The sequence below is a fragment of the Ischnura elegans genome, chromosome 12 (genome assembly GCF_921293095.1).
Source record: "Ischnura elegans chromosome 12, ioIscEleg1.1, whole genome shotgun sequence".
In the NCBI taxonomy this organism is placed as follows: Eukaryota; Metazoa; Arthropoda; class Insecta; order Odonata; family Coenagrionidae; genus Ischnura; species Ischnura elegans.
The window spans coordinates 15,857,530-15,881,388 of record NC_060257.1 but is presented as its reverse complement, the minus strand read 5'-3'; the positions used below and the strand labels follow the sequence as shown (position 1 = coordinate 15,881,388).

General features: G+C 39.1%; 2 protein-coding genes across 4 annotated transcripts in view; one reads left to right on the top strand and one right to left on the bottom strand.

The window, feature by feature from the left end:
• The first annotated feature begins 333 nt into the window (after positions 1 to 333).
• Positions 334 to 13,239, top strand: LOC124169106 (venom serine carboxypeptidase-like). Its single transcript, XM_046547595.1, has 6 exons — positions 334 to 1,004; positions 4,390 to 4,576; positions 9,587 to 9,733; positions 9,819 to 9,893; positions 11,615 to 11,781; positions 12,627 to 13,239. The coding sequence occupies exons 1-6, from the start codon at positions 705 to 707 to the stop codon at positions 13,188 to 13,190; spliced, it is 1,440 nt and encodes a 479-aa protein (XP_046403551.1). The 5' UTR covers positions 334 to 704; the 3' UTR covers positions 13,191 to 13,239.
• LOC124169105 (furin-like) overlaps positions 13,167 to 23,859 on the bottom strand; it is a 32,222-nt gene continuing 21,529 nt past the window's right edge. For 2 of the 3 annotated variants that reach the window (XM_046547592.1, XM_046547594.1), the window contains 3 exons: positions 23,382 to 23,600; positions 21,091 to 21,239; positions 13,167 to 14,114 (listed from right to left, as the gene is read on the bottom strand). In XM_046547592.1, the coding sequence (XP_046403548.1) occupies positions 13,918 to 14,114; positions 21,091 to 21,239; positions 23,382 to 23,600 (565 nt within the window). In that variant the 3' untranslated portion in view covers positions 13,167 to 13,917. The remainder of the gene's footprint in view (positions 14,115 to 21,090; positions 21,240 to 23,381; positions 23,601 to 23,859) is intronic. The other variant, XM_046547593.1, reaches the window with a different exon arrangement.

Below are 23,859 nucleotides of genomic sequence, written 5' to 3'. Positions count from 1 at the left end.
ATTACTTATGCGAAGTGACAATATGAAATAGCCACCATCGTAATTAATGAATAATGTGCTATTAATTATCAATCACAGCGTAAATTCATAATGAAAAATTAGAGCGCATTGCCGCGACGAAGCTACCACTGCTACCACGGGCCCTCTTGGGCGTGAATACTTTCACGGACGCGGCTGTGAGAGTGACGTCACTAAAAAGTTTCAGAATCGCTCCAGCGTCAAAGCCGTGAATACATTGACGAAATCCGCTTGTGACGGCCATATCACATTTACAGAATCGAGCTGCAGAACAATCGATGCCAATTTGTTTTTGAGAACGAATTATTCATTCATCGGTTTCTCTTCATTCGGCTGGTAAATCTTGAGAGATAATAAGAGGCAATTGTCCCTCCGCACTCTTATTGCCATAAAAACAATTCCCAAGAGGCCTTATCTAATCTGAGAGTTTGATCCGCTGTCCACTCGAACTTCCCGCTAGTCGTGTCCAAGGTCAAAGGTCCTCTGCCCCATGGGAAGATCAGCTGTTTGGCGTGCAGCGCGGAACAGCCAAGTTCATATGAATTGAAACGATTTCACTGTTGATTATTGTGTGAAGCAGTGAAGACTTTGAGCGTAGAATAGTGGTTTTATCCGTACAGTGTGTTTATTTAATTGTTAACCTCAGTATTTACAACATCCGTGACTCTATAGTATCTTCATTTGAGATGGAATTGACACTTCTTCCGTATATTTTCGTCGCTGTCGTCTTCACGATAACAACTCCAGTAGTACAGAGTTCCTTTATCAATCTTTACCCCAAGTACGAGCAGTTGCCGGTACCCGATGATCCTGGTGAGCCTTTATTCTTGACACCATTCATAGAAAACGGAAGAATTGAAGAAGGACGTCGTCTATCGTTGGTGGGCAATCTTCCCGGTGATGTAAACATCACCAGTTATGCTGGATATCTCACTGTCAACAAGGAATTCAACTCCAACCTCTTCTTTTGGTTCTTTCCCTCCGAGGTAAGTGGATTTAATTACTTAAAAATGCTTTTGTGTGCAAGTGTGTGATGGTTATTGCACAATGACACGCCTCTTTTAAGTAATCGGCACCGAATATGCGCTTTCGGGGTCCATAAAGTGAACAAACCATTGTTTAAATCAGATAGCCACTGAACTTTAAGTATAGTTAACGTCCGTTGGAAACTCACGCCGTACAAGTCCAAAGTATTTTATGCGAAACACATACCCCTGACTCATCAGTTTTTTGGTTGTCAAAGCGTCAGAAGGAGATGGAGGGATCGATGAGGAGAGTTGCCCAAATCGTGTATTTTCTTCCTTCCTTAGCATTTATTTTGTGAGCCATAAAGTGCTCCACTCCACATCTGACTAATGGCTTTATTCGTTCAATGGTGTTAGGCTCAACTATGTGGTATTCAAAAATGAAAAGGAGACTTCGTTGACTTCGAAATAAATCAGTGGAAGTCAACTAAGTCTCCTTTCCATTTTCTCATGGCTTTAGTCTTTTATTTACTTTCTGGCATGACCATCTTTTCATCAGCAAACTCTGCCCCGTTCAAAAATCCCTTCTTTGCTAACAAAATCATCGTCCTTTTATCATTACTTACTGTGTCTATTCAGAATGTTGAGGCATTTAAAAATAAGGAAGATTTGTTAACAGGAAAATCCTAACAGAAAAGCAAACACTTATGGAAGGCATTCTACCGTGTTCCCAGATCATTTCTGAACTGTGTGGTCAGAATAGCGTTTACGAAGGTGCAAGAACAGATAGGGAAACACAGATAAACGTGAAAGAATGTCAATAAATGCTATGAAAACCCCAAAGAACACCTGTAAACATACTCCAGCAGTGTTGCAAGCCTTCTTCATTGTTGCCAGGGCAATCAGGTATTTGTTTCAGTGTATCGAATCATTTGTATTAACGTCACAGCTGTGATTGTTTGCGAGCCTGCCTTTCGTCTTCTATCCCTCCCCCTTCCAACCTGCCCAAAAGGCATCTACTCACATCTTTTGGCTTTCCCTCCCCTCACTTGCCTTCCCCCATAGCTGGTCCTCGTAATTTATTTGACCTCAGTATCAATGGCAACCCAGCCCATGACTGCAAATGGTGCTAATAGGGTAGTTTCCTTCATCAAAGAAAACGAAAGGCATTGATTGCGTTTCGTTTCCCACAATTAGTGTATTCATAATATACAAATTATTTGGTTTTAGAAATACTAGTTTAGACGAATGGCAAGGGTCAAATTTATCCTCATTTGAAAAAGGACAGATTGGCGCCCATGCGATGCCACTCAACGTGACGTCACAGGGACCTAGTTTCTATATGAGTAGATAGGAGTTTTACGTCGTCTGAGATTACGCATCCAATGCGTGCACAAGGCACAGAGCTCAGGGAAACATCTCTTAATAATCACCTATTAAAACTGACTAAGGTCGGAAAGTTTTCTTCGTTTGATAAGGTATTAATAATCCTTATTTAAGCCAAGCGCTACCAGCTAGCAGGGCACTCCGCCACCTGCTACCAGCCTGCATCACAGCCTCGCACCAAGGCGGCCTCACATGGTGGCAGCTGGAACCAAAATGATGTCACATGGGCTTTTCCCAGCATTATTACTTAGCCGTAGCGTTTTCGCGTGCTTGAAAATTTTCACTTTTCATTCAATCGGGAAAAATAGATATTGTCATTTAAAAATCTAAAAGCGTGAAATACGTACTCCAGGAGTAATAATCTTTCGATTTAGGCATTAAAAAAATAATAGGAAATCACCTTATTGGGATACATGCTTATTTTATCCTTTTAGCCTAGACATCTTCACAGAAATTGAATGAAGTTCCCCCCAAATGAGGGGCACAGCTAGGAATTAAGGCTAGGGGGGTTTTAAGCGCGACTATACCTGATGTGTGTGGTATTAGATATCGTCATTCGAAAAGCTAAGAGCGTGAAATGCGCACTCCAGGAGTAACAATCTTTCGATTTAGGCAATAAAAAAATAATATGAAACCACCCTATTGAACATGTATACTTTAGTTAACAAAGAGAGTTAAAGAAAACTTTTCCATAAGTTCATTGCGTGTCATCCTTAGAAAATGGTAGGATTTTTCTTCTCCACAGGAAAATTTTTCCTATTCGTTGAAACATTAAATTATGGTACCGCTAGTCATGGCCCACATAGCCCTGGTGATGGTGTGGATATTCCCCATCCCCTCCCTTCCAACCCTATCCTCACCCTGAACACCTTGATGTGCTCCCTTTTGAGGCAGCGCTTCTTTCCTTTTGTTCCTTCCCCACCAAACCCCTCCCCAGGATGACTAGGCATAGGATAGGATGACTAGGATAAGTTGAGGTACTTGGTTCCTGACCCTGGTGATTGTGTCCTTCTGAGCAGGGGGGCAGCTAGGAATTAAGGCTGAGGGGGGTTTTAGGTGCAACTAACACTGGGGTGTGTGGGGGTATGGAATACTCACCAGGATAAACGGTAGGTGCGAGATTAATAAATTACGGAATTTTAAGATAAATGGTTGAAAATGGTGAGTTTTACGGCTTTCTGAGGGATATTTTATTAATCCTAACACTATTCTTTCAGTAATATCAATCCAATTAAGTTAAATGGATTAAACTTAAAATTTCTCTGAGCTCTGGGGGGGGGGGGGGGGTTTATCCCCCAAAACCCCCCCCCTCGCTGTGCCAGTGCTTCTGAGGGCCCATCCGGGGTCCTCATCCCCGGCATATCGTACAATGTATTTAGACCGTTAGGTCATTTTCTAGTACTCTGATCTGACTGTGGAAAGATATTATATGGTATACAATAAACTTGTGGAAAAGTGTCATATTTTTTTGTTAACTCAGGATGTTCTACCACTATATCTCGCCTGGCTCAATTATTTTTGTGTGTGCTTTAGTTCAGAACATTATTGAATTTGAAAGGTCTCGTACACCACAGTTTAAAAATTTTTGATTTTGATTGAGTTTTACCCTTCAGCTGCAGGAAATGTGTATGTACGGGTGTAGTGGTGACTTCAGGAAATATAATGCAAAAATCTCCAACCATCTCTTCTTACCTGCCATTTCTGGCCCTTCTTATCTTAATGCCACAAACTTTCCCTTTCATGAATGAGATATTTAGTACACATCCCATTTTACCCATACTAGTCCCGCACTATCTTGTTAGAGGTTGCATTTTATTCACTTTAGAAATATGTGGACTGTTCTTCCATCATACTCTCAATGTGCTCTGGAGACTGGATTTTGGAAATCAGATGCATTGAAAAGTTTTACCAATGTGGGGAAATATCATCTAATTTCCCTTTGTGTTTAGTATAAAGTTTCTTTCTTTGCATTCTAGAGGATTCATTCATAATCAGTGTTAGTGTGCAATTGTTGTTTCAGGTTGACGTCAGTAAGGCTCCAGTGATTCTATGGCTTCAAGGAGGGCCAGGAGCCTCTTCATTGTTTGGGCTGTTTACGGAGAATGGCCCATTTTTCATAGAGAAAGACAATGCAACGTTGAAGCTGAGGGATTATTCATGGACCAAATCATATTCTCTGATATATATTGATAATCCTGTTGGAACTGGTAAGTTTCAGCTGAAATTGGTCTGTCTGAGTTCTGAAATAGTTGGAGGAACATATTGCATGCTTAACCTTGAACTGTCAGGTACGATATTGGAATTACTGAGTTCAGGTGCAATGTGCTTGACAGGCACAGATGTTAAAATACATCACCATTATTTGTGTAAAAAAACACTTAATAATGATGTCTTATTTGCTATGTACAGTAGACTCTCGTTAATACGAACAACGTTATTACGAAGTTCTCGTTTTTACGAAGCAAATCGTTGGTCCCGACGAAAAGCCTATTCAAGCTAAAGTAAAAAAAAACGTTTTTACGAAATTACGAACCTCAGTCCCGGTCCCGGCGGTTACAAAATGAACTTTATTATGAAGTTCCATGCATAAGTTACGGCATTTAGGTGGATATTCACTACACTTAAGTTTTAATAACCGCGCCACGTCTAAGTTCTTCTCGTGTACTGTGCCTAAGAGCGTCAATTATGGTTTTTTATTCAGTTTACACGTAACATCATGTAACTAGCTTCATTCCTGTGTAGTCATGGTGACCCACTCATAACTGTTCGGAAATTGGATGTACAGTCAGTCCTCTTCCTATGCACATTCGATTTACAAATTTTCAGAGATACTAGCATTCAAAATTTTCAAATTTTGAATTTGATGCCTTTCGATTTGGCCGATACTACGCGGTGTGGCGCTAGGAAACTCTCACTGTGATCAAAATGTGAACACGGTATAATTGAATCCAATGTGAATTTAGGAACTGTTCAGCGTTTCGCCCGTTCGTCGTCACCGCGGGGAACTATTTTTTCGGCTCTGGATGCATCGCACGCCCCGCTAGATCACCCCAGCAGCATACTGATATCAGCTTGATATCACTTTTACATCATTAAAAATCACTTATTAGTCAAAATGATATCGACTGCCGATATCGGCATTTGGTAAAAAATTATAACATTTGCCGATATATAAGATATGTATGCTGGCGATAACAAAGTGATATATGGCTGACTATAAAAGAATATCTTACCTGACTATAGTAAGATATAAAAAGGACTTAAGAAGCCGATGTCAAAGTGATATAAAACTGACAATAAAAGGATATCTTACCTGACTATAATATGATATAAAAAGGACTTAACAAGCCGATGTCATAAGTATACAAAACTGACAATAAAAGGATATCTTACCTGACTATAATATGATATGAAAAGGACTTCAGAATCTGATGTCAAATTGATATTTGTCGCACATAATTAAGCAATCAACAACTTTATTCTGAATTCCAAATCAACGCATCAATGAATATAGCTGCATAAAAAATATGCATTTGGCAAGGTGTAAGGTAGGAAGGCTCCTTTTAATCCACCAATGCAATTGCACCACTTTCAAAACCATGAGTGCACAAAATATTAATAGCTATCCCAGCTGGAAATTTTTCCTACCGGTTTTGGTAGGCTATATGCTTTTTGAAACATCCTACCGGGTTCGGTAGGCAACCAAACCCCATCTGTAACCAACCGGGTTCGGTAGGCAATCGAACATCATCTGTAACCAACCAGGTTCGGTAGGCCACCGAACATCATCTGTAGCCAACCGGGTTCGGTAGGCAACCGAACATCATCTGCAACCAACCGGGTACAGTAGGCAACTGAACATCATCTGTAGCCAACCGGGTTCGGTAGGCAACCGAACATCATCTGTAGCCAACCGGGTTCGGTAGGCAACCGAACATCATCTGTAGCCAACCGGGTTCGGTAGGCAACCAAACATCATCTGTAACCAACCGGGTTCAGTAGGCAACTGAACATCATCTGTAGCCAACCGGGTTCGGTAGGCAACCGAACATCGTCTGCAACCAACCGGGTACAGTAGGCAACTGAACATCATCTGTAGCCAAACGGGTTCAGTAGGCAACCGAACATCATCTGTAACCAACCGGGTTCGGTAGGCAATCGAACATCATCTGTTACCAACTGGGTTAAGTAGGCAACCGAATATCATCTGTAGCCAACCGGCTTCGGTAGGCAACCGAACATCATCTGTAGCCAACCGGGTTCGGTAGGCAACCGAACATCATCTGTAGCCAACCGGGTTTGGTAGACAACCGAACATCATCTGTAACCAACCGGGTTCGGTAGGCAATCGAACATCATCTGTAACCAACTGGGTTAAGTAGGCAACCGAATATCATCTGTAGCCAACCGGGTTCGGTAGGCAACCGAACATCATCTGTAGCCAACCGGGTTCAGTAGGCAACCGAACATCATCTGTAGCCAACTGGGATCGGTAGGCAACCGAACATCATCTGTAGCCAACCGGGTTCGGTAGGCAACCGAACATCATCTGTAGCCAACCGGGTTCGGTAGGCAACCGAACATCATCTGTAACCAACCGGGTTCAGTAGGCAACTGAACATCATCTGTAGCCAACCGGGTTCGGTAGGCAACCGAACATCGTCTGCAACCAACCGGGTACAGTAGGCAACTGAACATCATCTGTAGCCAAACGGGTTCAGTAGGCAACCGAACATCATCTGTAACCAACCGGGTTCGGTAGGCAACCGAACATCATCTGTAGCCAACCGGGTTCAGTAAGCAACCGAACATCATCTGTAGCCAACCGGGTTCGGTAGGCAACCGAACATCATCTGCAACCAACCGGGTACAGTAGGCAACTGAACATCATCTGTAACCAACCGGGTTCGGTAGGCAATCGAACATCATCTGTAACCAACTGGGTTAAGTAGGCAACCGAATATCATCTGTAGCCAACCGGGTTCGGTAGGCAACCGAACATCATCTGTAGCCAACCGGGTTCGGTAGGCAACCGAACATCATCTGTAGCCAACTGGGATCGGTAGGCAACCGAACATCATCTGCAACCAACCGGGTACAGTAGGCAACTGAACATCATCTGTAGCCAACCGGGTTCGGTAGGCAACCGAACATCATCTGTAGCCAACCGGGTTCAGTAGGCAACTGAACATCATCTGTAGCCAACCGGGTTCAGTAGGCAACCGAACATCATCTGTAGCCAATCAGGTTCGGTTGGCAACCGAACATCATCTGTAGCCAACCGGGTTTGGTAGGCAACCGAACATCATCTGCTACCAACCGGGTACAGTAGGCAACGGAACATCATCTGTAGCCAACCGGGTTCGGTAGGCAACCGAACATCATCTGCAGCCAACCGGGTACAGTAGGCAAGTGAACATCATCTGTAGCCAACCGGGTTCGGTAGGCAACCGAACATCATCTGTAGCCAACCGGGTTCGGTAGGCAACCGAACATCATCTGCAACCAACCGGGTACAGTAGGCAACTGAACATCATCTGTAGCCAACCGGGTTCGGTAGGCAACCGAACATCATCTTATTACGAACCTGTGGTTTTTCGGTCCCGTGAACTTCGTAATAACGAGTCTACTGTATATATGTACCCCTTTACTCATTGTCTTACGGCCCCGGACTGATCCAGCAAGGTGCGATTCAACGTGCCCTTTAGGCTATTAAGTACAATTTTATGTTATGTATTTTAGAATATGAATTCTATAAGATCAGTGTTTTTTTATCTTCTTATCTTATTTATCTAATAATGCTTTTAGTTTGCTTTATTGTGCCATTATTTTGCTTAATAATGCTAAATAATCCGCCACTGATCTGTTGGCATATATGCGAAAAGCAAAAGGCTGCACAGAGCATGTCAAAACAAACAGCTACTGTAAGTGACAAGGGTCTATGCTGCCTTGTGGCATGGAGAAACGAAAAAAACACTTGTGCTGTGCCCAATTAGATCCATTGTGCTCGACAAAAGGTTAAATTACTAATCAGAAAATAATACCGTAGGTTTATTTATTTTGGGGATTCATTTTAGCAATTTTTTGCATTTCAAGCTGCAATTAATCAAAATTCCTGTGGCAAGGCGATTAGCTCAGAATAAGCCATATATTTCCAATATTTGCAGTCAAGTATTTGCACTAACAACTACATGATAGCATTGAAAACTATGTAATCAGTGGTCAAACTTTTTAGTGCCACGAGCCAAAACTCTTGATTTATGCAGCAACTAAACTCTTGAATCAAATTCAGGTGTTCTATGCATATAAATTAATTAAAAAAGAAAAAAATTTAAAAAAATAGCATATTGATGTACCAAAAAATGACGTATAACAGAAATGTTTTCTTGAAGATGTTACAGTTTATTTAAATATCCTTTTTATTTCTTGCTATTTCCCCTCTAAGTATTTGACTCAAAGAGGGTTAATATCATCATGAAAATATATTTTAATTAACGGCCCTCTTGGACCATTACAATTATTGCTGATTCCATGTGAAATTCCTCTATCATTAGTGACAGTATTGGCCATTTTTTTCAAATAGATTTAAAAGCATGGAGGGTGGTACCTTGTTGGCAAACTAGATAATCCTCTATCAAGATATTAGTGACTATTCATATCCCCAGCAAACCTAGCGACTTAAACTAAGAATATAGCCAGAAATTTAATTTATTTTGTGGAGAAGGGGGGTCATTAAGTCTAACAAATGTCAACCATCCTGTTCAAATCATCTAATTTGATGAGAGATGACAAATGGCAAATCTGCATTTTATGCTAGCATGCTGGAATCATTCAACATTTCACAAACCACATAAATATTAGGTCAATTTTGACCTCCTTAATTTTAGCCACCTCTTTCATCATCATGCTTGACACATTGGGTACACCTTTAAATGTTTTCAATCAATTCTATGTCACTCTAATGATTTTGTCACAGATTGGGTAAAGTTCATGTTCTGAAGGCAGAAAAATTGGAATTTGAATTGGGATTGCTATATATATTTGAGACCAGTAACAGTAATTTCTGAAGTCAAAATCAACAATGAGTTCACTAAGAATTTAAATCACAATTCAATTCCTGTTGTCATTAGTTGGTGTGGTAAACTTCTCCTTGAAATTACTCTTAATTTTCTCGTCAACTTATGGAATGGAAAATGTACATGTTCAAATTTTTGCAGGCTATAGCTTCACAGAGAGTGACCACGGATATGCCACCAATGAAACTACTGTTGGGAAGGATCTGTACAATGGAATAATCCAGTTTTTCCAGTTATTCCCTGAGCTGCAAAGAAATGATTTTTATTTAACTGGAGAGTCATATGCAGGTGAAATGGTAGATGATGTTTGAAATGTCGTATAGTTTTGAGTGAATTTTTATGGTCTCATCAAGAGGTCATTTCTTTCTTTCAGGAAAATATGTACCGGCATTGGCATATACCATCCATTCAAATATTCAAACAGCACCTTTCAAAATCAACTTAATGGGTGAGTTCTTTATTAATTGCTTGTATTTAATCTCTGTAATCTGGCCTTGCCTTAATTTAACATGACAAGTAATCCAATGTCGTGGCGTTGGAGGCCTGCAAAATAGCTACCGTACTAGGCCACGATCGGTATACTGCTTCTGCAGAATACCGATATTCTGCAGAAGCAGTATACCGATCAGTAAACGTACCATGGGAAATGGCTCATGAGCCATTTCCCATGGTACGTTTTTGAAAAAGTGGCCGAAGAGCTTGCACTCTGGTGGAGTAATCATAAACCTGCAGTTGAATTTGGCTACGGTCAATGAAGAGCTGTCAAGCACAGTCATACTCACTCAGCTACCTGAGAAATTATGCCTCACTTTTTGCAGAACTGGAACTTTTGGAACTTTCCTCAGAATGCTCCTCCTATATTAACAGATTAGAGCAGAGCATATTTGTTAGCGAATGCCCCAGCTGCTGCCAATTCAGCTGAATCTATTCATACTCGGCAGTTGACTGTGGGCTCAAGGCAAGTGAGCAGTCAAGCACAGCCACACTTAGTGAACTAGATTTCTCAGGCTTCCTAGTGAAAGTTGGTGAGTTTGGGATGTGCTTTGCAAGACTACCTGGGGTGGCTAACTTCCATTTTGTAAACTAATTTTTTCTGGTTTAAATGAAGGATGTTTCAGTATTATTTTTGTTATTTATTTTTATTTTTTTATTGTTGAACACCTTTTATTCTGTGGATACATTTTTATATCTTCATCTACATCTACATAATACCCTGCAAGCCACCTAAAAGTTGTGTGGCAGGGGGTGTTGGGACACCAGCAGTTTACAGATTTAAAAAATGAAGTGCACTAACGAAGTTGGGACTAGTGTTTATTAAAGTCCTTTATGGTTCGGTGGAAAAACGAATTCAATAAAATTGATTATTAAGATTTAATTCTGGCTTTAGGCTCTGGACTGTGACACTAAGAGCACAGGTATGCTGTACTGTGGCATTCCATGTCCAGTATTAAAATCTATATTATCTATTTTGTCCTCTTTGGGCAAGAAACCTCTATTCAGGAAGAAGATGTCTATGTAGTTCAAGGGGTAGAACCTGTTGCAATTTAGGGGATATGGCTTCAGAACCTAGTCCAGGCAAATGTTTCATCCTCTGTGGAATTTTTTGGTATAATGTTCACTTGTAGGTGAATCTGTAAAGGCACATTGATAGCTAGTCCACAATAATTTCCTTGAATGGAATCTTTCCTTTGATTTTAATTTTCTTTTAGCCATATCATTTTCATCCCTTTGTTGCATTGATGCTTTCATTTCCAATAACTAAAGGTTTCAAGAATATTGCATCAATGCTATAAGTATGAGACTTCTCCCTAGGGGTAGATAAAAATCATTGTTTTGTTCGTTACTCTCTGCTGCGCTTTGGTGGTACGTATGCAAAACCTTTTAGCTGTAATGTGTGTGGGGTCTGATATTCATAGACGAGTGATATTTTTGGTATTTGTCAGTTATTTTTCTATTATGTGTGTTAAGCTGGTGAAATAAATGCTTTCAGGCTTGGAGATCAACCTTAAAGATTGCGTACTTTTCAATTTTTCTAGGAGTAATAGGGTGGGTCTCCCTGCCCTGATCTTTAATTTACCTCTGATTCTCTCTTCCTAAGGATCTCTGGTTATCTAACCATTATACCTCACCCTCCAGGTTGGTTTATCCGAAATTTCATTCTATTTTCAGGCCTTGCCATGGGCAATGGATATTGCGATCCTGAGCGAATGATGAACCCTGGCGATTACATGTATCAGATTGGTCTAGTAGATGAGAAAGCTAGACTTTACTTCAAGGGGAAGGAAGAATTGGCTCTGAAATACATGCGAGAGAATGATTGGATTGCTGCATTCAAGGTGATTTTTTTATGTGGAATGCCCTAAAATATAAAGGCCACAAAAAAGATTTGGAAGATGTGGAAGCTTCGTGAAAAACTGAGCCATCAAAAAATGAATCTGGTATTTTAACCTCAGTTTTTCTCTAATTTAACATTGAAGGGTCATCATACTCTTCTAGATTTAAATACATATGTATAGGAAAGTACCAAGTAATATACTTTGCGAATAAAAGTGAAGCAAGTAGGAAAAGTACTTTCAATTGTAATTGGTGGGAAGGCGACCCCACAGCTACAAATTGCCAAATTTCTGGGCATAAGTATAAATTTTCAAATCTGCTAGAACTAACACATCAGTGCTTTAGCACATAATTTATGCTCAGCATGCTAATGAATTAGATATATTAGACACACTGTTTTTGTTCGAAAAGTTTGATGTACTACCAGTGTCATATGCATACATTTTTCATGTACGTACTCATAAACATGAAAATAAATCTATCTCAGTAGTATGCCAAGAAGTGTGACATTCACCATTATTCTACTTGACAGAATGATCAACAGCACATCTTATTTGTATGTATTATGAGTATAGGTGCTGGTCCAAATTTTATACGCCTTCTTTTCAGTAAACTGCCAGCTGAGATTAAGGCTTAAAAAATTCTATTTGCATTCAGGACTAATCTATATAAGGTATCTGAAATAATGAAATGATTGATGAGTTTTAAAAATTAAGTTTGAAATCTGTCCTAAAGTCTCTGCAGGTATGCGGTTAAGTTTCTTAACCTGACATGTACTACATCAGTGAAAAATTTTTAACGACTTGATTGCTGGATAAAGAAGTCTTATTATTATGGTTTCTTGCAGGTGATGGATGAGACAATGGATTCGGACCTGAGCCCTTATAAATCATACTTCTACAATGTCACTGGTTTCACTTTTGCGTACAATTACTTGCATGATCATGAAGAGTCGACCTTTGGTGACCTTGGTGTGTTTGTCCAGAGCCTGGAATTCAGAAAGGCCGTTCACGTTGGCAACCGCCCATTTGATGGTGGAAGTGGGATCGTGGAACGTTACTTGATGGCCGACGTGATGCAATCTGTGAAGCCCTGGGTGGAAGAGCTCTTGGATGCTGGATACAAGGTGCTGGTATACAATGGCCAGCTGGACATAGCTGTCCCTTATCCCTTGACGGTTGAATTCCTCAGGGCACTCAATTGGAAGGGGTCGGAGGAGTATTTGGAGGCCAAGCGAGAAAAGTGGATGGTTGGTGAGTTTTTGGCTGGCTATTCCAAGACTGCAGGGACTTTGACAGAGGTGCTTGTTCGAAACAGTGGACACATGGTACCTACCGACCAGCCGAAGGTGGCTTTTGCGTTGTTGGAGGATTTTCTGATTGATCAAACATACAAGAACCAAGTGTGGTGAGCTAAAAATAAATGAAGACTAATGAATGACACTTGTTAAGTTTTAATTATGTGCTTCCGTAAATGGTTCGTTAGGGGTCACTTTGTAACCTTACTAGGTATAAGGCAGAAATTTACATTCACTTGCTGGTAAACTCAAAGAGTTTAATTAAGTTCTCCAGCTGACTATCAGATTAAATGTAAGTAGTCATTGAGAAAGTAGGAAGCTGGGCTAAAACTGGTTGTTTCATGTGAGATCTGGTGAAATCATTCTGAACAAGTGGAGGGTTTAGGGCATCAACACTGTTGCTTTAGCTGTCCTACACCCCTGTAAATTTGCCATCCTGTAGCATGTAAACCTACTCAACATAATTGATCCTGTAAATAACTTCTTGGATTCTTTGGACATTCTCAAAGGTGACCGCAATTTCCAGTGAAATATCAAAGAGTGTAAATATGTTGTGCTAATTTTATTCACTCTACCTGTGACTTTCGACCGCCGCCTTGGGATTGGGGGATGTATCTGGTAGTGCATTCAATGGATTCGATGTACTAACACAAACACTGGAGTTACATCTCTTGTCATAGTATCTATTTAAAAAAATATATATTTTCTGTTGTCATTTGAATCACAGGTATGAATAAGTAAATGTATGACCTTGTATACAAAAAGTACTGTTTATTTATAACATTTTCATGCCTGCATTACACCATTTTGCTGGTTTTACTTTTCTGCAACAATTAATTATTCATGCATAATATGCTCCATAGAAAGTTATGCTGGCATTTTTTAGTGAACCTCTTGTATTGGAGCTTGAGGAAATTATGATTTTCCAAACTCCGTTTGGATTTTCATCCCAGAAGTGAACTGACACAAAACTCCAGTCCTGGAATCCAGTACGCCCCACGTCCAAAGGCCGGTGGGTGAGCAACTGCGATGTAGTCCCTGGGAAATGAAAACAGTTTCAATCAATCAATTGTATAGATATTGCAGAGTTTTAATTAATGCTTTGGAACTGAATCTCCCTTACTGGTGTCAGAGTGTGGGTGTGTCCTTAGGGCAGGCACGCACTAGCGTGACCACGACCTGTTTTACACGACCAGTTTTAGCATTGCAACAAATGGAGCGACGGCACTAGGCCAAGTGCGACTCATTGGTCCGACCTGAGTCGTCCGACCTAAATTTTTGAGTTTGGTCGTTCCCGACTCAGCGGTCGTTGCAGCCAGAAATAACACTCATTGTAATGGTGTGCCACGCACTGCCTCCGCCTTCACTCCCACCCGACCATGCTGACTGAGCAAGTGGACAGCCCCTTCGACATCCATCTTTCAACTAAAATCGTAGGTGTGGTCGTGGTTGTGCTCTGGTCGGAAGGTGTGCGACAAAGATCTGTCGTGGTCATGGCCGTGGTTGCCCTAGTGCACGTCTGCCCTTAGAAGGGTAGAATACATGAGGGTCAGGAATCAAGAGCCAAAACTTATATGCCGAGTCATCCTCGGGAGGGGTGCAAAGGGGAAGGAAGAAAAGGAAGGAAGAGCCACCACAATAAGGAGCCCGCCGACACCTCAGGGGTGAGGATAAGGATGGAAAGAATGGGATAGGGAAATCCTGCACTGTCATTTGGGGGACGTAGTGAAACCATAATTCGATGTACATACCTATATACGGTAGGGGCAGATTTTCCTATGGAGAAGGAAAATCTTTCAATTCTTCTGTAGAAGGTCGACCCACCATTGGATAATTAGTGTAAACCCAGGCCTCGCTTAACACAATTTCGATATAGCGCAAATTCATTCCTCGGGGAAACTTCCTTGCGCTCCTTTGCCTAATCAAATAACATCTACATCTACATCTACAAATTACCCTGCGAGCCACCTCTAGGGTGTTTGGCAGGGGGTGATCAATCACCAGCATGCAGCATGCATTTGGACTCCCACATGCACACCACACCGTCCAAGAAACGTCCCGTATAATAACAAATTATACTACTATATGCTGTTAGAAATAGAATATAGAATAGAAATTCAGAAACATGCAGTAAGTTTTACATAGGTTAGTAGGCTACACTACAAGTCATGCAATCTATTTACGCGCTCCATTGCTGCCGTTATAATCTCTTATTGATCGTGGAAAAAATGACATTCGGAATCTGTCTGTTCTGCAATCTATCTCTCTTATTTTATTTATATGATCTGATCTTCCGTAGTACGTTGGCGTCCGCAAGATATGGTTAACTTCGTCAGAAAAGACACTGCTCTTGAATTTATCTAAAAGGTTTAGTCTATTTTTCAATCTACGGTCCGACAGAGATTCCCATCCGAGTTTATGTAAGAGGTCAGTTACACTAACAAGACTATCGTAACGACCTTTCACATACCTGGCAGCTCTTCTTTGCACGCGTTCTAACTCTGTTATTAAGCCTTTTTCATGAGGGTCCCAAACACTGGCAGCGTATTCCAAATGTGGTCTAACGAGGGAAAAGTAGCTAATTTCTCTCACTTTGTCGTCGCACTTTCCTAATATTCTTTTAACAAAACCCATTTTACGATTAGCTTGACCGGTTATTTCTCGAATATGTTTATTCCACGATAGATCATTATTGAGTCTAACCCCTAGATATTTCACAGATTCAACTGCCTTTAACTGCGCGCCCCGAATGACATAGTTACGCTGTAGGGAGTTATTCTTCTTCCAGAAATTCATTACGACGCATTTTTCCAAATTTAATTCTAACTGCCAAGCATCGCACCAAGCTTGGATAGCAGCAAGGTCATTCGTTAGTTCATCTATATCTTTGCTGGAACGAATTTCTCTGTAAACTACAGCGTCGTCTGCAAATAATCGTAACTTACTCTGCACTACTTCGCCAATGTCGTTTATATAAAGAAGGAATAGGAGTGGGCCAATGACACTACCCTGAGGAACGCCAGAAGTCACTCTAACCTCATTGGAGACTGCACCGTCTAATACTACTCTTTGGACGCGGTCGCTCAAAAATTCTCTAATCCAGGAAATGACATCTTCGTCTAGACCATAAGATTTCAGTTTTAATATTAACTTTCCGTGGGGTACTTTATCAAATGCCTTTTTGAAATCAAGAAAAATCGCGTCTACTGGAATGTTGTCTTCCCCGGAGACTAAAATATCGTGGGCGAAAAGCGCTAACTGAGTTTCGCAAGATCTGCTTTTCCTGAATCCATGTTGATTTCCCATTAATAAGTTTTGCGCGTCTAGGTGTTTCATTACCGAGCTGACTACGATGTGTTCAAGGACTTTGCAAGAGATGGACGTTAAAGATATCGGTCTGTAATTAGATGGCTGTTCCTTGTCTCCACTTTTAAATATAGGCGTTACATTAGCGATTTTCCAGTCATTAGGTACTTCGTGTTGCTTGATGGATTTACTGAATATTAACTGCAAGTAGGGGGCAAGTTCTGAGGCTAGTTCTTTATATACGCGAGAAGGGATTTCGTCTGGACCAGGTGATTTATTTGGACTAAGCGATTTCAATATATTTTCTATTCCGAGCGTACTAATGTCAATAGCTGGCATCTTATGTAGACAGGGATTGTCATCGGTCTCGGGTGAGTTTTCGGAAGGCTCCGTGAACACGCTCTTAAAGTAGGAATTTAATAAATTGGCTTTATCGTAACTGCTTGTCAACACATCTCCATTGTCGTTTCTCAGCGAACATACGGTAGATCGTTTACCTTGAACTTCCCTAACATATGACCAAAATGCTTTTGGGTTATCCTGTAACTGCTCTACTAGTGTTTTTCTTTTAAAATTCGTGAACGCATTCCTGAACGCTTCCTTCGTGGCGGCTTTAGTCATCCTATATTTTTTAATTATTAGCTCGCGTTCATTAGCGGATAAATCCGTGCTGACTTTTTTCATTTTAGCATGACACGCTCTCTGTCGCCTCAATGATTTTCTCACTTCCGCGTCGTACCATCTCGGTTCGCTGCCTTCTTTTACTATTTTACTAGGGATGTAGCTATTTATTCCCGAAGTTACGAGCGAAAGAAAAGCTTTCCAAGTATTCTCTACATTTAACTTTAATACTGATTCTTGAAACTCGGGGAAAGCATTTTTCATATGACTCTTAAACCCATCAAAATTAGCTCTTTTAAAAATGAAAACTTTACGCTCTTTTTTAAAGTTTACAGCGGTATTTAGAGAAAACTTTGCAGTTACTACCCTATGGTCACTTATTCCTTCGACAGTGCCAACGTTTATTACCTGATGTGGTATATTTGTCGCTAATAAATCAAGAATATTTTCTCCTCTGTTCGGTGCGGATGCTATTTGAAACAATGAATTAGATGTGAAAGTGTGTAATAAAGCCTCGCAGATCACTTTATCCCTCCCACCAGGAATGAAGCTATAAGTCTCCCAACATTCCTTATAGCTATAACCTTAACATTCTCTTGATAAAACATGAACTTGCACTAAGTACACACAAAATTACTCTCATTTTACACATATTAATTGTTGCCTCAAATCTTATTCTTTGTTTACATATTTGTCGAAATCCATTGCTGTGCTATGGCCAAAAACATTACTTGTCATGCAGTTCAAGTAGCCGACCTACAGAAGTAATATATCTTGTCTCCTTTCCTGAATGATATTTAGTTTAGATCATTATGTTTGGAGCTAATGGAAATGAGTTTTTTAAAACAATACGGTGGAGAGTGGGGCCCTTATCATGCCCTTGTACGGTTTAAGACACATTCTTCTCCCCAATAATGGTTGCCTAGCCAGCCAAAAAAACTGGTTTTTAAGATGTTATTTCCTATTTTTACATATTGTGTTTAGGAGATGCCCTTCTAAATATCATGTCAGCCAATGAGCAGCTCTGGAGCTCTAATGACATCACCAACTCATTCAGAGAGGGTGGATACTATGGCATTTTCTTATTTTAAACTTATGAAAGAATGGCTGAATGGGGAAGACTTTTTTTTATCTATAACTTGAATTTCCCTCTCATCCACCAAAGTGGTTGCATTGAACTGCGATTTAGCGTCCAAATGAATGACCACATCGAGTCAATTACTCTACACTACAAATTGCCAAGTCATGATAACATTTGGAATTTTTTTCAAAAATGTATGTGTTCTTGTTAAATTTCAAACTCTTGCATTAGAAAATGATGCTAAAATACCTATATTCCCTCTTCCGTGGGTCAGGGCAAATTTCTTTCTCAGCCTCTGCCAAACAAGCACTGCTAATATAGTAGCCAGTGTCTCACTTAATGTTGTCTTTTTGCAGTAATATCTAGATTGCTCATTTTTCTGTAGTCTCTCTTTATCCAGGGGATTAGCTTGGTAATTTTTTGTCGTCTCCTTGTGAATCATGGGATTTTCTTTTATGAATAAAATCAACTGATTTGGGCGTTACTTGGTGGAACGGTGAAATGTTCATGGTGAAACAAAACCCAGTACTATTCCACAAAACTTTTTATTATTAGCTGTCAACTAGTTTCGACGTTTATACCATCATTATCTGCTCTGTTAGTCTTGATAATGATGGTATAAATGCCGAAACTAGTTGACAGCTAATAATAAAAGTTTTGTGGAATATCCCAAGTAGCAAAAGAATATTGAAAAATGATTTTAAAATTATTTCAAATGATTTTAAAATCAAAATATCATAAGATGGCTAAATTCATGACTTTTTCAAGATTTTAAAATAATGTATGTATAAGGCATTGCTCAAGTCTTGTACCATTTGATCTCATTTTGTTGATAGTATATTCTTGGATATGCAGGAAGTAATGGCTTATTTTTGCCAAAAATGTTCCTTTTTTTAATTTCACAGAAAAATAATTATGTGAACATTATTTTAAATCAATTTCAAAATTATTTTACACACATTTTAAAATAATTTTGAAATAATTTGATTATTATTTTCTAATCATATTAACATAATGGTAAAATCATTTTAACATAATTTTGAAATAATTAGGTCATTATTTTGAAATCATTTTAAAAGGCTTACATAAATTTTCATTGGTACATATAATCTCAGTCATACCAGTGTGATAAAATAAACCAGTATAAAAATTCTCATTCCTTGGAGGTGAATGTGGATAACTGACAATTAGCCTTACATAAAACAAGTAATACGGATGATTTTGGAGACTTTTTCTACCAAAAATGAATCCATTTTTTCAAAAGTGAGTTTGAATTTTGCCATCTTGAAATCCACAAAATGGTATTTTTTGGCCGTTTTCTATAATATTTCTAGAAATTTAAAATAATGAATTTACGGGAAAAATATCCCAAAATGAAGGCATATCATAAAAAAATGGACGTTGAATGATCCGAGAATGCAATCAAGGAATGCCTGAAAACACTCTCAATAGTTGCTTCATTGCATACTAAAAAGGGATAAGGCCTGAGTGTATACTATCTTTAACATATCCGCTTTCTAATCCAAACGCAGACATCTGATTTCGAAGTTGTCTAAGCATCCATGGTGATGGTGGGCATTCCCTGAAAGCACGCAGATAAGGAGATTCAGTAATTCTCACGATACTTGTACTGCTTCCTTCGAAATATTCACGCATGTTGACACTAGGATAATTGTTAGGCGGGAAAATATTTTTTTACTGTTTCTGGCACAGTTCGTAATTTCAAACGTGTTTACTTAATTCATATTAACATAACATGTTGCAATTAATCATTTTAAAAAGAGGCTGAATTAGTTAAAACATATTTAAAAACTATATATTTTAAAATAGTTTTTACATAAGATTTTGCTACTTGGGATATTACTGGGTTTTAGTTTCACCATGAACTTTTCTTTTATGGTTTCATCATCTACTGCTTGGGCACCAAACTTTTGCAAACTTCAGTAGCACAGCATATGGGCTAAATTAAATTGGTGTCAATAAATTGTAAATTGGTGTAAATTAAATTGGTGGTGGTTAAATTGGTAAAAATTTTATTTATATTTTATGATTTACGTAATTAATTGTCAATCTGCTCAAAAGTCGATGTAGTAGGATTTTTATGTGGCGTTTTTTTTCAATTTCATCTTGATCTTCAAGCCTCTTTCTCTCCCGGTTAAGAATTGTCATATTCATGGAGAACGTGGACTCAGTATCAAGAGGAGTTACAAGTTTTCACTTCCTCCTAACTGTGTTTCTTCTTTATTTCTTCAGAATTTTCTTGGTTGGGTCACATCCATGTCTAAAAATCTTCAGTGTGATCCCTTTTTTCATTTTGTATCTTTTTCAGACCCAATTCCAAACCTGTTTTGAGTTCAAAGCAAAAAAAGTGCCCTCATATGTATTACTAGTAGTCAGGAACCAGTGGTGTATCCAGGAATTCATTCAGGGGGGGGCTCCAAAACCAGGGGAGAAATTTTTTTAAAAACAGGGTACTAAGAAGAGAGTTTTAAACTAATTTTAACACTTTTTCATAATCGAAAAAACTTTATTTGTCAAAGAAATCTTTTATAAATTCAGGGTTTTTCAATATTTTGTTATCTTTTATGAAGGAAAGTAATTGTGTTTTTGTATTTCAGAGGGGGTTTGGGCCTCCCAGACTTTCCCCCTCACTACGCCAGTGTTAGCAACCCATGTCCTTTATTGGAAGTTTTGATTTTAGCCATTAAAACTCTATAAATGGTAACTTAAAATAACAAGCAAGTGGTAGTTCAAAATATATCCTATATACTTCAGAAAATAATTACAATTGAAGTATTACATGCTGTTGGTGGAAAAGCAGCTCGGAAATTTTAGAGGCATTAAGTTTGGATGTTTGGCTCTCTCATATTAATTTTTATACGGTGATATACTCAGGCTATTTGGCTGTTGATTTTTATTGTGCCTTCTCAACTCTAGTTTCTAAGTGATTAACTGTGTACATATGAATGTGGATGAATAACTTTACCCATTGTGGGGTGTTATTACCTGAAGGAGATACCAAGAACATCTCAAGTGTCCCTCTTTCTTCATGCTCAAGACTCATATGTAACTGGACGTGCTCTGTCCTGAAAGATCTGCCGTTTGGTAATTCTATATCGACTCTGAAGATAGAATCCACCTCAGGATCCACATCCCTATGAAAAACAAGATCACACCAGCATTAATTTGAGTGTTTTTTATTTAATAAGTTTGACATGAGCAAATGTTCATGTCGCTTTTACTGCTGTTCAGTGCTTTAATTGGCATTTCTATTTTCTGTCTTTGACAAATTTATTGAAGATTTGCATGATGAATGAGACTGTGGCAATATATAACAATATTAATCTGAATAATTAACCTTCTGTCAGGCACTGTATTTCCATTTCTCTGTGCCACTAGATGGCATAGACCCGTGACACTCATAGTAGCCGTTTGTTAGGATACACTCTGTGCAGCCTTTCCACTTTTTGCATTTATACCGACAGATCAGTGGAGGATTAGTTAACATAATTAAGCAAAATAATAGCATAAGTAGCAAAATGACTAAGCAATATAAAGAACACTGTTCCTATATAATTCTCATGCAAAAATACTTTACATGTAATAACACTTAACCTAATACGTTCCTTAAAGAGCATGTTCGATCACACCTTGATGGATCATGCCGGGACCGTAAGACTGCATGTAAAGGAGTCTGTTCATGTTAGATATCATGGAAGTGTTAGTCTGCACTAATGATGGTGCTTTAAATGTTAAAGCTGTACCACTGAGCCATGCTACGAGTTAATGATGCTTTTTGCATGTTTGCCTATGAGGCACATTGTGCCTGAACTCAGCAATTCAAATATTGGGCCTGACAGAAGGTTAAATAATAATAATAATAATAATAAATTTATTTCACCATTGGCAAATTATACATCTGCAAGGCTAAAGTCAATATGAGATATCAGCATACATACATGATTGAATATGAGATACCAACATACATATGTACATGATTGAAAATTTTCCAGGTTCTTGGGAATTCTCAAGATAATCATTTCACTATATGTACAAAACATTAGAAACAGAGCTGAGAGGGTTATAAACATACTAACAGAAAGTATGGAAAATTATAGGCATTCAAGTTGCCATCTAGAAAATTTCCTTTATAATGCATCCTCCAGGTATTCATTAATACTGTAATAGCATTTTTCAGCTAGGAGGCTCTTTAGTCTCCTTTTGAATTCGGAAGGTGATTTGCAATTTTTTATTTCATCGGGAACTTTATTGTATAGGATCGAGGCAGAGTGGTAGGGACCTTTTAGGCAGAGAGAGCTGGAATATTGGTTGGAATGGATGTTATTTCTAGAACGGGTGAGGTGATCATGGGGCATGGGCATAGGAGGGGGAGCATGGGGGGCACGTGCCCTCCCCAGATGCTTAAAACATGAACAAGATTTTTAATATAATTAATTATAAATTTTATATTTTAATGTAAAAGTTATGAATCTTTACATTTTAATAACTTTTATATTAAAATTAAGAGTATATTTCGTGGGTTAATAGGGTGGTTTCCTATTATTTTTTATTGCCTAAATCGAGAGATTATTACCCCTGGAGTATGCATTTCAAGCTCTTAGATTTTTAAATGATGATTTCTATTTTTCCCGATTAAATGAAAAGTGAAATTTTTCAAGCACGCGAAAACGCGACGGCTAATTTTGATAGCTGGGAAAAGGCCTTGTGACGTCATTCTGGTTCCTGCTACCGTCGTGTGAGGTGACCTTGGGGCGAGGATATTGTGCGTCGCTGCGATGCTGGCTGCTAGCAGGTAGCGCTTGCCTTAAATAAGGACTATTATTACCCTATCAAACGAAGGAAACTTTCCGACTTTAGGCAGTTTTAATAGGTGATTATTAAGAGATGTTTCCCTGAGGTCTGTGCCACATGCATGCATTGGTAATCTCAGACGATGTAAAACTCCAGGCTACTCATATAGAATCTAGGTCCCTGTGACGTCACATGGAGTGGCATCGCATGGGCGCCAATCTGTCCTTTTTCAAATGCAGTTAAAATTGACCATTGCGATTAATGCAAACTGGGAATTTTAAAACCAAAAAATTTATGTATTATGATTACACTAACGGTGGGTAACAAATCACAATCAATGCCTGTCGTTTTCTTTGATGAAGGAAATTACCCTATTGTTGCATGTAGTTTTTTATCCCAAATATGAGAAGACCCTGGCGTGCCCCCCCCCCCCCCCCAAGAAAAAAAATTCTGAATCCACCCTTGGGCATTTATGGCTTCCTTACCCTGGTGAGTGGGGAACAGAGTAGGTGAAATTTGTGTGCTGTGGAACGCTCTCCCATTTGGATGCCAGTTTCACTGCCTTGAGAGCATCCATCGTGCCGAAACCGAAGTAATGATGATAAGGATGACCCGCTCCATTGATTTTCCACCCATGCAAACCTCCTGGCCTCCTCCCACTGCGGACGATTATGTGCTGGACATCTCTCCAGGTCAAATCATTGCTGATTTATGAAAAATATAATTTTCTAAGTGATTAACTGTGTGCATATGAATGTGGATGAATAACTTTAATTTAAGTTTTTATACTAAATGAAAAGCACTTTTTACTAAGCCATAGTTTTGGAAATGGGTAGATTCAGTTCTTGGTTCCACCAGTTTCTCCAGCTTTGAATCAGTATTGAAACTGTTGCAAAAAAGAATCGGTTCAGAAACAATTCATTCGAAACCCAATTCGTAAAATGTTTTTGAGGCTATTTGACT